The sequence below is a fragment of the Choristoneura fumiferana genome, chromosome 6, assembly GCF_025370935.1.
Source record: "Choristoneura fumiferana chromosome 6, NRCan_CFum_1, whole genome shotgun sequence".
Classification (NCBI taxonomy): Eukaryota; Metazoa; Arthropoda; class Insecta; order Lepidoptera; family Tortricidae; genus Choristoneura; species Choristoneura fumiferana.
In genome coordinates, this window is record NC_133477.1 from 414,605 (window position 1) to 431,261 (window position 16,657).

Below are 16,657 nucleotides of genomic sequence, written 5' to 3' on the forward strand. Positions count from 1 at the left end.
ACCTACCTACCTAAACTTGGAAGATACCGTATAAAATACGAAATCCTTAGAAAAATATTACTTAATTTTTTCGTAATGGATACGGAACCCTATTTTGGGCGTGTCCGACACGCTCTTGCCCGGTTTTTTTTTTGCTTCGTAGCAGCTCACGGCGCAGAATCGCTACTAGTAAACACGTTACAAGTTTTTCATTAACTTGCCGTGTTACCATGAATGAACGAGAACCTAGTACATATTTAGTACCTATGTAGTATTGGTCTTGTGGATCGAGCCTTGCAAGCAGCAGGAGTGATTGAAGCCCATTATACTCGCATTTTGTCCTTCGAGATTAGCATAGAACATATGTAGTGGCACGTACGGTGACGCCATTATCGCACTTTATTTGAGGGTATTTTTTTTATTTTTTTTTTAAGGTAGTTTGAGGTTATGTCTTTATGGTAGCCAAGCCCTGCCATCATTCACGTTTCAGTGCTCCGCCTGTTCGCACCTCAATAAATATCAAATCTAAAGATTATAAGTTGTTTCTAATTAGGTAGCCATCTATATATCTACTTTCAAGATGCCGAAAAGAAAACATCAAGACAACGAAGAATACGATAGCATCGCTCGAAAAATAAAACGGTTATCAAGAAAACTAAAAAAAGCGCGCCCTAGGCGGCGTATACTTAGTTCTGGTTCGTCATCAAAGTCTCCGGATCGTAATTCGGCGATTTCGCTGATAGCACAAGAAGGTATGTACCCACATAGTTAAATATTAATGGAAAAAGTGTTAGTCAGTATTCATATCGACGCGTCCTTTTTTAGTAATGCGAGCTACTACCAGGGTAGTTACTTTACTATCTAGCGTCGGTATAATGATACCTACGTACGGTTATTTTTGTAAAACATTGATAAGATTCACACGCCACGGGCGGCCTAAGGGGCACGCCACGGGATAAAGATGCGCAAACTAGTAATGCGGACCGCTATCAGGGTTGTCACTTTACTAGTAAGCGCACGTGCAAGCTTAGTAATGCGGGCCGCTATCAGGGTTGTCACTTTACTAGTAAGCGCACGATAATAATATCTTGTAAGTGTCAGTGTTTTTTAGACACTAAATTATGTGTGGCGGGCTACCTATGGGGTATGTCACCACAAAAAAGCGCAATGTTAGAAATGCGGGCCGCTAACAGGGTGGCCACTTTACTAACAAACGCTCGGTATCTACTGCCTATTAAACATGATGGCTCGGTATCTACTGCCTATGAAAACACAGGCAACAGAGCTTTGGAAATTGCTCGATAAAGATGTTAAGACGTATCTATTATGTTCTTTTTTACAGACAGCCAACACGAAAATTCCCAACTGGAAGACCAAGATGTGACTCAAGAGCCGGAACCGGAACCATCTACTAGCACTGCAGAACCAGCATCGACTAATGTCGAAACTACTAACACAGACACCCCATTGGTGTCTGAATTGGACGAAGAAAACCCTACTCATATTAGGAGATGATCCGTCTGCCACGCAAAGTTACGGCAAAGACATCCAAGCGGCGTTAGCGGTTCGTCTTCAACATATCGCCACAATGGGGCTTACTAAAGAACAGCGTAAAGAGCTACAAGATAAACACTTGCCTCCCGCTAACTGTACACTTATAAATGGGCCCGTGCTTAACCCGGAAATAAAAGCCGCGGTATCAGATGTCATTGCAAAAAGAGATAAAGGTATTGAACATAAGCAGAACCAGATGGCAAATGCCATCTCGTGTATCGGAGAAGCGATATCACTCCTCATATCATCAGAAGAAAAAAATCCGACCTTGATGAAACTACTAATGGATGCTGGCCGCCTCTTGTGCGACTGCCAACACACAGATACGACCGTTAGACGTATGTTCATACTTAACAGCCTCAAAAAAGATATGAAGGATCAACTCCAATCGACAAAAGTCGACAAGTACCTATTCGGCCAAGACTTAGCCAACACACTTAAGTCTGCTAAAGCCATTTGCAAAACTGGCGCCGAATTAAAGACTGCTCCAGTTAAACCACCTTTCAAAAAACCGCCACCTAAAACGGCGGCAAACCGAAGTTATTCGTCCCCGAATTTAAACTGGAAGGCTCCAGCCCCGGGCCGCAGGCAGCCGGCGCAGCAGTGGAGCCAGAGGACCAGGGAGCCTGCTTATCCGAGGGGGCCGCCCGCCAGCTCCTCGAGGACGTCGTACGCAGCGCCGAATCGCGGGCGCCGCTAGACATGGTAAAATACGCTGGCAGACTATCTTATTGTTATAATGAGTGGTCACAAATAACTTGCGACCCTGACGTGTTATCTTGGATTTCAGGATATAAAATTCCTTTTGCCCGAAAAGTCATTCAAACCATCCAACCTAGAAATTACTTAAATTCAAATAATGAATTATGCAGATATAATGAATGCATTAATAATTTATTAAAAAACGGTACCATCTCGAAATGCAAACCGTGTCCAGATCAATTCTTATCAAACATATTCTTAAGACCAAAATCGAACGGCAAAGATAGACTAATACTTAACTTAAAGAACCTTAATAAATTTATCGACACTAAGCATTTTAAATTAGAGGACGAACGCACGGCTATAAAATTGATTTCTAAAAATAGTTTTATGACTACCTTAGATTTAAAGGATGCATATTTTTTAATAAAAATCCACGACGATTCCAAAAAATATCTCCGCTTTCAATGGAATAATAATCTGTACGAATTTAATGCTTTGCCGTTCGGACTTTGCACTGCACCCTTTGTATTCACAAAAATTATGAAGGTTGTCGCTAAATTGCTTAGAGCCAGCGGTCATATATCAACTATATACTTGGATGACCTTTTGTTAATATCTGATACTTTTGTTGATTGCCAACAAAATAGAATGGACACAGTGAAATTATTGAATGCATTGGGGTTCATAATTAATAGGGAGAATAGTAGTAATCTTCCAAGCACTTCATGTAAATTCTTGGGCTACATTATCAACTCTAAAGATCTCCAAATAAGTCTACCCACAGAAAAACGTTTAAAGATAAAAAGAGAAATTCAAAAATTCAAACTGTTAAAGAGATGTAAAATTAGAGAATTTTCACGGTTATTAGGTCTGTTAACATCCGCTTGTCCAGCCATAGAATATGGCTGGCTATATACTAAAGAACTTGAACGCTCTAAATTTTTAAATTTAAGAAATACAGATGACTCTGATATTTATATGAATATACCCTCCTCCTTATCATCCGACTTGGAATGGTGGTATACTCATATTGATTACTCGGTAAATACGATAAAAAACGACGACTACTATTTGGAGATCTTTACGGATGCCTCAACTACGGGGTACGGGGTCGCGTGCGGGGAAGATACAGCCTCTGGTCCATGGAGTGAGGACGAGCGGCGGCAACATATTAATTACCTAGAGCTGCTAGCCGCATATTTAGGCCTTAAAATTTTCACAGGGACGTTACGAAATTGTCAAATACTATTGCGTATTGACAATACAACAGCTATTTCCTATATAAATCGTATGGGAGGTGTACAATTCCCTCATCTAACACAAATCACAAAACAAATATGGCAATGGTGCGAAAAGCGCGCCATATTTATTTATGCATCGTACATACGTTCCGCTGACAATTCGGTAGCGGATGCCGAGTCCAGAAGGATCCACCCAGACATTGAGTGGGAACTTGTGGACTGGGCATTTGAACGCATTATAAATAAATTTGGACTGCCGGAAATTGACATTTTCGCAAGCAGATTAAATTTTAAATGTCATAAATATATCTCCTGGCATAGAGACCCTGATGCCTACGCAATAAATGCATTCACAGTTTCGTGGTCCAAATTTTATTTTTATGCCTTCCCGCCTTTTACCGTCATTTTAAAAATATTACGTAAAATAGTGAACGACAAGGCAAAAGGTATTATGGTTGTACCCATGTGGCCTACACAACCCTGGTATCCCCTATTTAGGCGTATGCTTATATCAAAGCCCATCATATTAAATCCCGCTCGTGGTAATGAGTTAATTTTGTCTACTTGCAGCGATCGCAGTGTACACCGAAAGATTACCCTGGTTGCCGGGATATTATCTGGACATCACTCTTGAGGCGAAATGTTCCGCCCTCTGCCAGAGAAATTATGATGGCTTCATTAGCTGATAGTTCAATCAAACAGTATAACACCTGTTTAAAGAAATGGTTTCTATTTTGTTCGATTAATAACATAGATATGTATGAAGCTTCAGTTAATAATATAATACAATTCCTAACTGAACTTTTTTACGACGGTGCACAATATGGCACAGTGAATAGCTGCAGATCCGCTCTGTCCTTGATACTGGGCAGTCAGGTTACAGAAAACGATAGCATTAAACGTTTCTTTAAAGGTATATACAGACTACGCCCACCATTACCTAAGTATAATGTTACTTGGAATACGTCAACAGTGCTTAACGTAATAGAAAGATGGTTTCCAAATGAAACACTTTCTCTAGAAACTCTATCTAAAAAACTAATAACGCTGTTAGCTCTTGTCACGGCACATCGCGTTCAAACATTTTCTAAAATTAATATAGAAAACATTGAAATATCATCTGACATTATCAAAATTAAAATTCCCGATCAAATTAAGACTTCTCGTGTAGGATCGCTGCAACCAATGTTGATCTTACCCTTTTACCAAATCAAGCCTGAAATCTGCCCTGCAAAGACCTTGCTAGCATGTTTGGAAATGACAAAATTATTACGTGGGAACCATAAATGTCTTTTTATTAGTTTTAAAAAGCCACACAATATAGTAACAGCACAATCTTTAAGTCGCTGGATTAAGAATACACTAAAAGAGTGTGGTATTGATGTTGAGATGTTCTCTGCTCATAGCACCAGGCATGCAGCCACGTCGCAGGCACACAAGATGGGAATTAGTTTAGATATGATTCGCCAAACCGCCGGTTGGAGTGGGACTTCAAGGACCTTTGGAAGGTTTTATAGTAGAGAAATCCCTGAAACTACAAACTCTGAATCATTTGCCATTACTATTTTGAATAAATCATTAGCGGATAATGATAACGTTGATTAGCAGCTCATTACTATTATTATAACTGAATAATAGTTACTAGATTATACTGTCTGCCAGACACATTTTGAGTATAATGTAAATCATTATTATTTATAAGAAAATTGTATATTTAAGTTACTAATAGATATCTTTATCTGAAATTACTAGTTTTTTATTCGAACATTTTGAATCATATTTATAGATACGTATCTCAAAGTCTACATATGTTCTATGCTAATCTCGAAGGACAAAATGCGAGTATAATTGATGATTAAACGAACTTACCTCAAGTGAAGTTCTATCATAATTATACGAAGCATTTTGTCCGAGAGATTAGCATCCCTCCCACCACTACCCTTACATTATAGTGTGTTTAAGGGGGCTCTGAACTTAATGATGGCAGGGCTTGGCTACCATAAAGACATAACCTCAAACTACCTTAAAAAAATACCCTCAAATAAAGTGCGATAATGGCGTCACCGTACGTGCCACTACATATGTTCTATGCTAATCTCTCGGACAAAATGCTTCGTATAATTATGATAGAACTTCACTTGAGGTAAGTTCGTTTAATCATCAAATATAAAGTGCGAAGGTGAGGTAGATGACTATAGTAGGTGCACTCCTGCTGGCTCGTGCTGAGGCACCGACCGACTTCAGACTGGTAGAAAATTATTTTCATGGTTTTTCTACGACCTGGGCACCTGGACATTTTACGACTTTGACATAAGACCGGCCGGAGCCTTTTGTAGTCGGTTCAATTTCTTGTTATAATTTTTTTCTTCTAGACCTCTAAATCCCAATCAGCCGCGCCTGATAAACGCCACTTACGAACCCGAATGTACATTTTTATTAACCGACTTCAAACAAAGGAGAAGGTTATCAATTCGGTTGTATTTTTTTTTATGTTGAAATATGTTAAAATAATAATGGAATTTTTAAAAGTCGCTGAACTAATGTTGTTCATTTTGAAAAGTATGATTTATGTTTTAATTTTTTGCTCATATTACCTACAGGCCACACGCCGGTATGATAAAATTGTATTGCCAACCACAATTTAAAAAAAAAACCTGCCAAGAGCGTGTCGTACACGCCCAGGATAGGGTTCCGTAGCCATTACGAAAAATCAAATAATATTTTTCTAAGGATTTCGTATTGTGTACTGAATCTTCCAAGTTTATGGTCTGTCCCAGAATTCGAGATACTAAAATGACATTTCATGTGTTACCTGTTTTTTGCATCTCATAAATAGTGATGTGCCGCAACCGGTTATCACCGAAAGATTTTGTAGGTACCAATGTATGTATGTCGTAAAATATTAAGATATGAACGGATCCGTGATGTACTAAAATGTAGGGCACTTAGGACATTCTAGAAAAGGTAAAATAGGTCTAATAAAAATGCGACCGTTTTCGAGATATTTCGACTTTTGATAGATGTTGATGTTTAAGTTTCAATTTCATTCTAAGTAAGTTTTACAACCATACACTTCTCGGCTTTGCTAAGAGGTTGACGTTTCCGTTTTTTCCGAGGCGAAAGTATTTCTTCGCTGCGTCGTCTATGCGACGAAGTACTTGGCTGCTCAGAGTCCATGTTTAATCAAACAAAACAACAAAAACACGACCAAACAAAACAAAATTAACAAATAAAAAGTCTATCTCAACAAATTTAACAAATAACGTCAACAGCACAATAACACGAGAAAACGCACTGATCACATCCGATGACAATGAGTAAAGTAACGAAAATCGGTTGAATACCACTTGAATACGAAAAACATGAACAATGACGTTGTGTGATAATATCTGAGGGCCTACTCCGGAATTCGAAAATGAAAGTTCGTACCGTAACGTCCCTCTCACTTACGTATTAAATTAAATAGTAGTGTCAGAAGGACGGAACGACACGAACTTCGATTTTCGAATTTCGTAGTAGCCCTGCTGGCCCTGACTACGAAATGCAAAACTCGAACTCCGTATGTTGCCGTCCCGCTGACGCTTATCTCATTCAATACGCGAGTGAAAGGGACGGTGCCATACGAACTTCGTTTTTCTAGTTTTGTAGTAGCCCCTCTGTATTATTTTTTACATTGGCACTAAGTGATGAACACTGTATTTTTACCTGTGTTTAGATTTCATCACTTTATCGTATGATAAAGTAAAATGGAAAGTAGAATATTGCATGCTTTAATGTTATTTTTGCTATCGTAAAATAAACATTTTATCGGTTATTTACGAAACCGAAATCACGGAGCAGCACTGTTCCTTTTATGCTGGCCACATTATTTTTACGTTTGACATTTCAGACTGTCATTTTAGTATCTCGAATTCTGGGACAGACCATAGGTATATTTTATACCTTAGGCTGCTATTTACTCTTAAACTACTAATAATTCTAAAGCAATCTTAGCCGCTATAATTTTCTTTGTAAATTTGATATATTTAAGTAGTACCATTCTGATTTTTTTCAAATTTTTCCACCCAACAGTTTAGATTTTAGAGGGGGGGGGCGCTCGATTTCAATAAAAATTTGCACTTTAAAGTTGAATATTTCGCAAACAGATCATGAATAGAAAAATTGTCTTAGCAACTCCCCAATGATTTTAAAAGACCTATCCAACGATACCCCACAATATAGAGTTAGTCGAGAAAAAAAAATCACTAGCACTTTACGTCTATGGGAGGTACCCTAATAATTTTTTATTGTACTACTTTGTCGGTGTGACTGATATGTATATTCATGTCAAATTACAGCTTTCTAGTACTAACGGTCTCTGAGCTTACCCGCGGACAGACAGACGGACAGACATGGCGAAACTATTAGGGTTCCTAGTTGATTACGGAACCCTAACAACTAAGTAAGTAGGATTTGAAGTTGGCAAAACCAGAACCATTTGTTTTAAAAAGTTTTAACAAAAAAGTAAAACCGACTCCAAAAAAAAAATAACAAAAATTGGAACCGACTACAAAACCCTTGAAAATATTTTTCTAGGTAAGTAGGTACGTACTAGCTCGAAGTCGGTGACTCGGCACGAGCCAGCAGGAGTGGGACAATTCACAATAGTCGTACCTCTAGTACGTAGTACGTAGTCTAGTCTACCTCACCTACATACTATGGGTTTCAATCCCTCCTGCTGGGTCGTGCTGAGTCACCGACTTCGAGCTAGTACGTACCTACTTACCTAGAAAAATATTTTCAAGGGTTTTGTAGTCGGTTCCAATTTTTGTTATTTTTTTTTTTTGGAGTCGGTTTTACTTTTTTGTTAAAAATTTTCTTTATTTCTCACTTTTTAGTGATTCGTAGCCAAAGAACATCTCACAACGATTCCATTAAGCCCAAACACGACTTAGTTACGTTGTTTTATAACAGAGTTCCGTTGCCTACCTTCTGGCTTCAGCATCAGATCAGTTCGAAAGAATCATTAACTTAAAGTATATTAATCATGATAATTTAAATTTAACCCGTGAAATACTTGTTATTGATAGTAGTAGTTCCGTTGGTCAAATCTGGTCTTCATCATCAGTTCCACTTCACCAAATTATGATTTGCAAAAGCAAATGCACGAGTTACTGCTAAATATATCCAAATTACCATAGGTGTCCCTACAATATTTGAAGAGTTCCCTCGATTTCCTTAAGATCCGATCATCAGATCCTAATTTGCTGCTTTTGGGACCTAATTGAAAGCATTCCTAGACGAACTCAAGAAATTTTTTTCAAATCGGTTCATAAATGACGGAGTTCTGAGGTAACAAACATTAAAAAAAAAAAATACAACCCAATTGATAACCTCCTCCTTTTTTTTGAAGTCGGTTAAAAATAGGACGCAGTAAAAGAGTAAATACCTAGCAATATTTCAATTGATTTTAAGTTATATGACCTCATCAGCAAACCGAAGCCGTGGTGGCCTAGTGGTTTGATCTATCGCCTCTCAAGCAGAGGGTCGTGGGTTCAAACCCCGACTCGCACCTATGAGTTTTTCAAAATTAATGTGCGGAATTACATTTGAAATTTACCACGAGCTTTGCGGTGAAGGAAAACATCGTGAGGAAACCTGCACAAACCTGCGAAGCAATTCAATGGTGCGTGTGAAGTTCCCAATCCGCACTGGGCCCGCGTGGGAACTATGGCCCAAGCCCTCTTGTTCTGAGAGGAGGCCTGTGCCCAGCAGTGCAGGACGTGTAGGTATAGGCTGGTATGGATGGATCTCATCAAGTCGCTTTTCTTAAAACTATTCAGAGCGCCCCGAAACACCCTAAAAATCATATCATATGAATCATGACTGTGGGCAATCCTAGTTTAGTGCAACACCAACTCACGAACCTACTTTGTTGAATGGTATTCGTATAGTGACTGAATCTTGCAGCCCCTACTCTTACTATGGCAATGGCACCCGTGGACTCACCGCTGTCGACTCTACCGCTCACATTACAATAATTAAAGTAGGTTCAAACTTTTAAAGTGCTTCAAAATAGTCTTGCTTGGTTCTGCCGGGCGTCGGGCGCCGGGCGTGGGGCCCCGGGCGCCGGGCGTGGGGCCCGGGCGCCGGGCGGCGCACGTGCGACCGCTGTTTTGCATTCATTACCTTACAACTGGCGCGAAAGTTCTTTGTAATTTCAATTTCAGAAGAAAATTCTTGGTGGAGAAATAGCTCGCAACAACGCTTAAAATCAATGCTTTTAATTGGCAGTTAGTAGATTCTATCATAAACTGAAAACTGCTTCTTTGAACTATAAATATCAAAGAACTACCAATAATTACTTTAATCACCGTCTACGTGTTTATATGTCGGAGGCCGATCGTAAAATCCGCCAGATCACAAATTCCTACGCATATCATAAATTGGCGCCATTTCATGATATGGCTAAGTAAAAAACTCAGCGTTTAATGATTTTCCTAGTGACGCTTATGCAGATCGTAAAATCCGTCAAATCATGAAATTCCTAGAAATATCTGATATGCTTAGGAATTTCATAATCTGACGGATTTTACGATCGGCCGCCGACATATACATTGCAGCAGTCATGTAAGACACAAAAGTCTCTTATGTTGTTAAAGTGTAATGTAGGCGGTGCTAATGCTAACAGCAGCCGCAGTAGTTACGAGGTCGTAGCTCGCAGTTCGTAGCCGTAGCGCGCTACGCCCGGCGTAGCCTCCGCTACGGCGCTGCAATTTGCTACAGCTGATGGTAAGTCAAGGCTGTCATTATTTTGTATTTCAACTATTTTTGTAACTTTTGTTTGTAACTATTATGTGTGTGTTGAATAAACTTTTTTCATTTAATTTCATTTCATTATGCCCGCGGACAGAGGAGCTCGCTGCGGCCGGCGCCGCTGCCTGCGACCACGACCAGTTGCTTCACACAGGAGGATATTGAAACACATTTGTAAATATAAAAATATAATTCATTTCATATCATCATCTCTTCAGAAATCACACAGCTCAATTCTATTCGACGTTCTGCGCCACAAGCTCGATATAATAAGTAAATTAAAGTGTTCAAGAACTATGGTCCAAAACTGGGATGAGGGATGAACAAGAAGGCCTTATAACAACTATGAATGAAATCCGAATTTTGAACTTGGTATCGTATCATCCCGCTCACGCTTATGATATTTAATAAGAGAGTGAGAGAGACTACGAACGATACGAACTTCAAATTTCGGAATGGCCCCCAAGTTATGGTATTGTAACGGTTAACGATGTGACTTGTACGCGTCTGCAACGACATTACAACGTGCAGGTTTAGTTTCGTACTTATTACAGCCAGAAGAACACACACACAAAACAGCGTTCGATCAGCTTAGCACTTAACAATAATGCTCTATGGGAGTCCCGGCGCAGACGTCTTCGAAACACATCCACGATATTTTTCTACGACTAGTAACTAGCGAAGTTTCACAAAAACACGACTGGAGAAGGCCGGCGGACGACCGGCTCTCGCAGGGCCAGATTTAGGGGAGAACATCCGGGACCACAGCCCGCGGGGCCTCCATAAAAGCGCCCCCCCCCCCACAATAGAGACTTCGGAAATATTTTTTTATTAAATTTCGAGGAGTAGTTCTGCGACATCATCAACGATTTTTTTTTTAACAAAAAAGTTCACACATAAAATTGATTTCAGATAATTCTCGTTTTAGATTATATTTATGTGTTTGTTAAACTAAGCAAAGCTTGTACTCTGGATACTAGGCAACGGATAAATATACTTAAATATAGATAAATACAATTTAAATACATGTTAAACATCCAAGACCCGACAGCAAACATTCGTATTATTCATACAAATATCTGCCCCGGCCGGGAAACGAACCAGGGACCTAATGTTGCTAAATGCTGAAAGAATCTACTTGGTTTCAAAATAAATTAGTTATTGAAAAACTCGAGTGAAACAATTTTTTTATTTTATTTGGAAAATAGTTTTGGGGGGCCTCCACTCCTTTTTTGCCCCAAAGGCCTTCACACCTCTAAATCCGGCCCCGGGCGCTCACGGCGGCCGCGAGACTCATTTCCGAGAAAACCTGAATTAAACATCTATTACATATGCTACCTACACAATGCTCAAACAGAGATAAGTAACAATATATACAATATTTTTTTTAAACTTAACAGTAGCAAAAATATTAGTAGAATTAGTAGTAGATTGTCTGAACTTTCACTTATTTACAAAACGTGTTAAAATTGAGAGCCTCGCGCCATGTCGGTCCGAACACTCCAGTCAGGGCAACAACGTTCTAGACCCGTAGGACTACGTTTTGAGGCTTCAAAAATATTAAAGTTGTTTATTTTTCGCATATAGCTTCCGGAGCATTTGCCCAACCTAATACAAAAAATTGTGTCATTTTGGGTGCCTGCATAAGTAGAAATTTAGGTATTAGTGTTTTCCATTAGTATTGGACGAAAAAAAAATTAAAGACGAAAATTTTACTTTCTTATTAATATCTGAGCAGTAACTGATGTACATAGGCATTTTGTGTCATATCCATCCACGGGAATCCTGATTTTTAACCAGTACCTAACATTTCGCCCAACTAACTCTAAAAGAATATTACAGTTTGTTAAAAAGATGTCAGACGTTTTAAAATACTGATATCTGTTATCCAAAATATTTTGTGTCAAATTCATCCACGATATTTATAGATATTAATTTTTTTTAATACAATACCCTGTAAAACCCACAAAAGAAAATTCAAGTTGTTAGAGTTTACGTGTTTTGATTATTAACGGTGTAAAAAAACACTATTCATAATTTGTGTCATTTTCATCCACGGATTCTCATTATTTGAAAAAAAAACTACCACGAAACGTACTTCGCGCGAATGGCGAGCGCGGGGAAGAGTACATCGGGTGCTTGAGCGCCGGCTGGCAGCGTTCGTTTGTTTATATTACCCGCGGCTTCGCACGCGTAATCTGACAGTTTAATTGATTTCGAGATTTTACTGAATTCTCATGGGTAATCCCAAAAATTACATCATAGTTATCATTGACTTTGTATTAAAAACAGCTGTGCAAAATTTTATGAATTTAAGTCTAGCGCTTGTCATTTCGAGATTTTATGCCTATCCCATGGCAATTTTTTACGAGATACCTACCTAATAAGTTTTAGTTTTTTTTGCTGATTACTTTTGGTTGACTGTAATTTCATTGTATCTAAACAACACTTCCGTACCAAATTTCAAATCGATGTCATTAATCACTGAGGCGTTCCCTTCTGAGGAGACGCTCCTGGCTGCTTTACCAAGATGTTACTACCAGATACCGGTGTGAAGTAAGCGGCCAAAAGTTAGCAGCCGATTATAACCCAACCCAATTAAGAAGTTTGAGGTTTTATTTGCATTTGTGAGGTCTGACAAAAACACACACACACTAGTTGATATATGATACAAACTAGTTTATATTTAGTAGTTAGTATGACACAAACAAGTTTATATTTATGGACAAGTATTCAACCTGAACGTCTGGTGAAGCAAGAGAATTATTGCCAGCTACACCAGATTAAAACAAGCAGCATATAAAACTTCGAAACTAAAATGAAAAAAAAAAAACACCAACATGGAAATGCGAACCTCTTCAGGTCTTTCCATAAAATAACACTGGATACTAAATGCTTTCTACTAAAGCTGCAACTGCTAACTAACCTCAACTAGTCTAGGAGCCACGCCCGATTTAATGAAAGCGGTGTATTTTTTTTTGTAATAAAATGAGAAAAACGACATGTTGCAAATAGCAAATACGAACCTCTCCAGTATTTTGTGGCATGTTATTACGCACGTTGAGAGCTTTCGATCAACGCTTCAAGTGTCCAGTAACCTCATTTTAGTTTTGAAGAAAAGGTAGATTTAAAGTTAGCGGCCGAAAATAATCACAACAAAAATAAAAAAAACATTGATTAGAAAACGTGTTCCTTCCAGATATTTTATTAATACGATTATGCATTTGAAAAGATTTCCATCAAATCTGAAACTGCCCATAACCAAAGCCTAGTACGGGAGTTACGCCCGAATAAAAGTAGGCGGCCGAAAAATTTTGCAGTAATATGACAAAACGACCAACTTGGAAATGCGAACCTCTTTAAGTCTTTAAGTCTTTCCAATACGGGATACAAAGCTGCAAGAATTTACTAACCTCATCTAGTTTAGGAGCCACACCCGATTTAAAGAAACTGGCGTATTTTTTTTTGTAATAAAATGAGAATAACAACTTGTTAGAAATGCGAACCTCTCCAGTTTTTTTCTGGCATATTATTACGCACTACGCCTACTTTTATTCGGGCGTAGCTCCCGTACTAGACGTTGGTTATGGGCAGTTTCGGATTTGATTGAAAGCTTTTTAAATGCATAATCATCTTATTAAAATTTCTGGATGAAATGCATTTTCAAATTGTTTTTTATTTTTATTTTAGTTTTTTTTTTCGGTCGCTAACTTTAACTCTACCTTTTCTTCAAAACGAAAGGAGATTAGTGGACATTTGAAGCGTTCATCGAAAGCTCTCAGCATTCGTAATAATATGCCAGAAAAAACTGGAGAGGTTCGCATTTCCAACATATTGTTATTCACATTTTATTACAAAAAGAAATACGCCGCTTTTTTTTAAATCGTGTGTGGCTCCTAAACTAGATAAGGTTACTAAACTCTTGCAGCTTGTATCGAAAGCTTTTAGTATTCAGTATTATAATATGGAAAGATTTAAAGAAGTTCGCATTTCCAAGTTGGTCGTTTTTTTATATTACTGCATACATTTTCGGCCCCTACTTTTATTTGGGCGTAGCTCCCGTACTAGATGTTGGTTATGGGTAGTTTCGCATTTGATCGAAGCTTTTGAAATGCATAATCATATTAATATATAATATCTTTCTAGATATTAATATAATATCTAGGAGGAAGGCGTTTTCCAATCAATGTTTATTTTTATTTTAGTTGTTTTTTTATCGGCCGCTAGCTTTAATTCTACCTTTTCATCAAAACGAAACGAGGTTACTGGACATTTGAAGCGTTGATCGAAAGCTCTCAGCGTGCGTAATAACATGCCACAAAAAACCGGAGAGTTCCCGTTTCCAAATTGGATGTGGCTCCTAGACTAGATGAGGTTAGTTAACAGTTGCAGCTTTTATAGAAAGCTTTTAGTGTCCAGTGTTATTTTATGGAAAGATTTGAAGAGGTTCTCATTTCCATGTTGGTGTTTTTTTTTCATATGGTGTAGCTGGCAATAATTTTCTTGCTTCACCAGACGTTCAGGTTGAATACTTCTCCCTGAATATAAGCTAGTTATTGTGTTTTTGTCACTCTTATGAACACACAAATGCAAATAATAACTTAAACTTCTTAATTTGGTTGGGTTATAATCGGCCGCTAACTTCACACCGGTAGGATTGTTGACGCTAAGCGCTGCTATTTTAGATATGCAGTGACGCGATAGCCAGGTTTTAGAGCTGGGCATACAAGACCATACAAGACACCCAAGATACAAGATATCCATCTTCCTTTAAGTTCGAGTGAGAGAGAAGGGGCTTAGGGGCTAGATCACATCCTACTAATATTATATATGCGAAAGTTTGTATATCTTGATGTTTGTTACTCAATCATGCTTTAACGGCTGGGTAGCATTAGCTGAAATTTGGGATACTTATAGATATAGATATCGATTTAAATTAACTATATATATGCGTGACGACACGACACGACACGACAGATAAATACAAATCCGACTTTAGCGTCATAAGCAGGATCCACGTCAAATTTCGATCATTAGAATTTTCGAACTTAATGCCAATCAGTTAAAGTTAACATTAGTTTTGTCGACTAACATACCATTTCTAAATTTTTATATAAAATACAATACAATACAATGACTCTTTATTGTACACCAAAAATAGTAAGCGATACAGAACAGGTACACAGAATGAAAATGACAAGGGTAAACAACAGGCGGCCTTATCGCTTAAGAACGATCTCTTCCAGGCTTAGAGCAACGCGGGCTTCCTACCGGAAGGGAGCAACCTTAGCGGTAGATTACCTTTAAAATAGTTCTGGCGTTTGTTGCGGGGGGAAATGTGCATAAAAGTGCAGTTCGGCTTATTTAGATGCAAAAACAAAACTGCCAACTGACTGTAATGACGACGTTAACACATAAATAACCCAACAATACACTAATAATTCGTTTACAGATGACTCCAAACTAACACATTGACAGTAACATGATTAAGTCATCGCTTTATCGCTTATGCGATTTATCGCTTGACCGATCCGAAATTTGTACCGCTAGGACTCGATGTTGGTAAACGAATCCGACAATAATGTACGTCTTTGTTGTTTAAATGTAATTAAATAGCAATAATACGATAACAATTTACTTCCATGTGAAATGTAACACTATAATTTTGCAAGCTTGATGTCCCAGATCTCTTTTTACAGCAGGAAACTGAACAATTCGGTATTTTTAGCACCGCCGCGTTCACTCGCGCTTCTCGATTCGGTCTAATAGTTTGAAATCCGAGCGCGCCTTGTTTTATAAAATTCGTATGCCCAATTGGGCTTGTACTTTGACAGAGAGGAACGCGTCGAATGGCTACTCCCTTCCGCCCGGGTTGCTCTAAGCTTCCAGGCAACCTTTTTTATATATAACTATCAGCCTTTTTGATTCTTAAATTAATGTACCTATTATTTACATACTTAATTATTTGAATAGGTACTACATTCAGAGTATGCAAAAAAATAAAGTTATGCAATTTGTTTATTACGTAGCGGAGATAAAAGTCAGTCAATTCAATACTCATTAAGTTATATAATAGGCGAAGTACATAGTTTAAGGCCAGCGAAAAAAAATGAAAGAGTTAAAAACATTGCAGGATCGCTATACTCGACAACAATGTCGCATTTAAATTTTATTATTATCAAGTCTCAAACTTGGTCACGGTAATATCTAAGTTGGCACGAGTCAGGGCTATTACGAAACTCGAAACTTGAAGTTCGTGTCGTGCGGTCCCTCTGACACTTACAGTATTTAATACGAGAGCGAGAGGGACAGTACGATACGAACTTCGAGTTTTGAGTTTCGCAGTAGCCCTGCTGTACCTACAGCCAATTCAATCTGGTTCC

The 16,657-nt window shown here is 38.3% G+C and overlaps 2 protein-coding genes across 2 annotated transcripts in view; one reads left to right on the plus strand and one right to left on the minus strand.

The window, feature by feature from the left end:
• LOC141428783 (uncharacterized) overlaps positions 1–16,657 on the minus strand; it is a gene marked incomplete in the record, with an annotated part of 528,375 nt that overhangs the window by 293,982 nt on the left and 217,736 nt on the right.
• LOC141428521 (uncharacterized) lies at positions 1,418–2,233 on the plus strand. Its single transcript, XM_074088515.1, has one exon. The coding sequence runs from the start codon at positions 1,418–1,420 to the stop codon at positions 2,231–2,233; it is 816 nt and encodes a 271-aa protein (XP_073944616.1).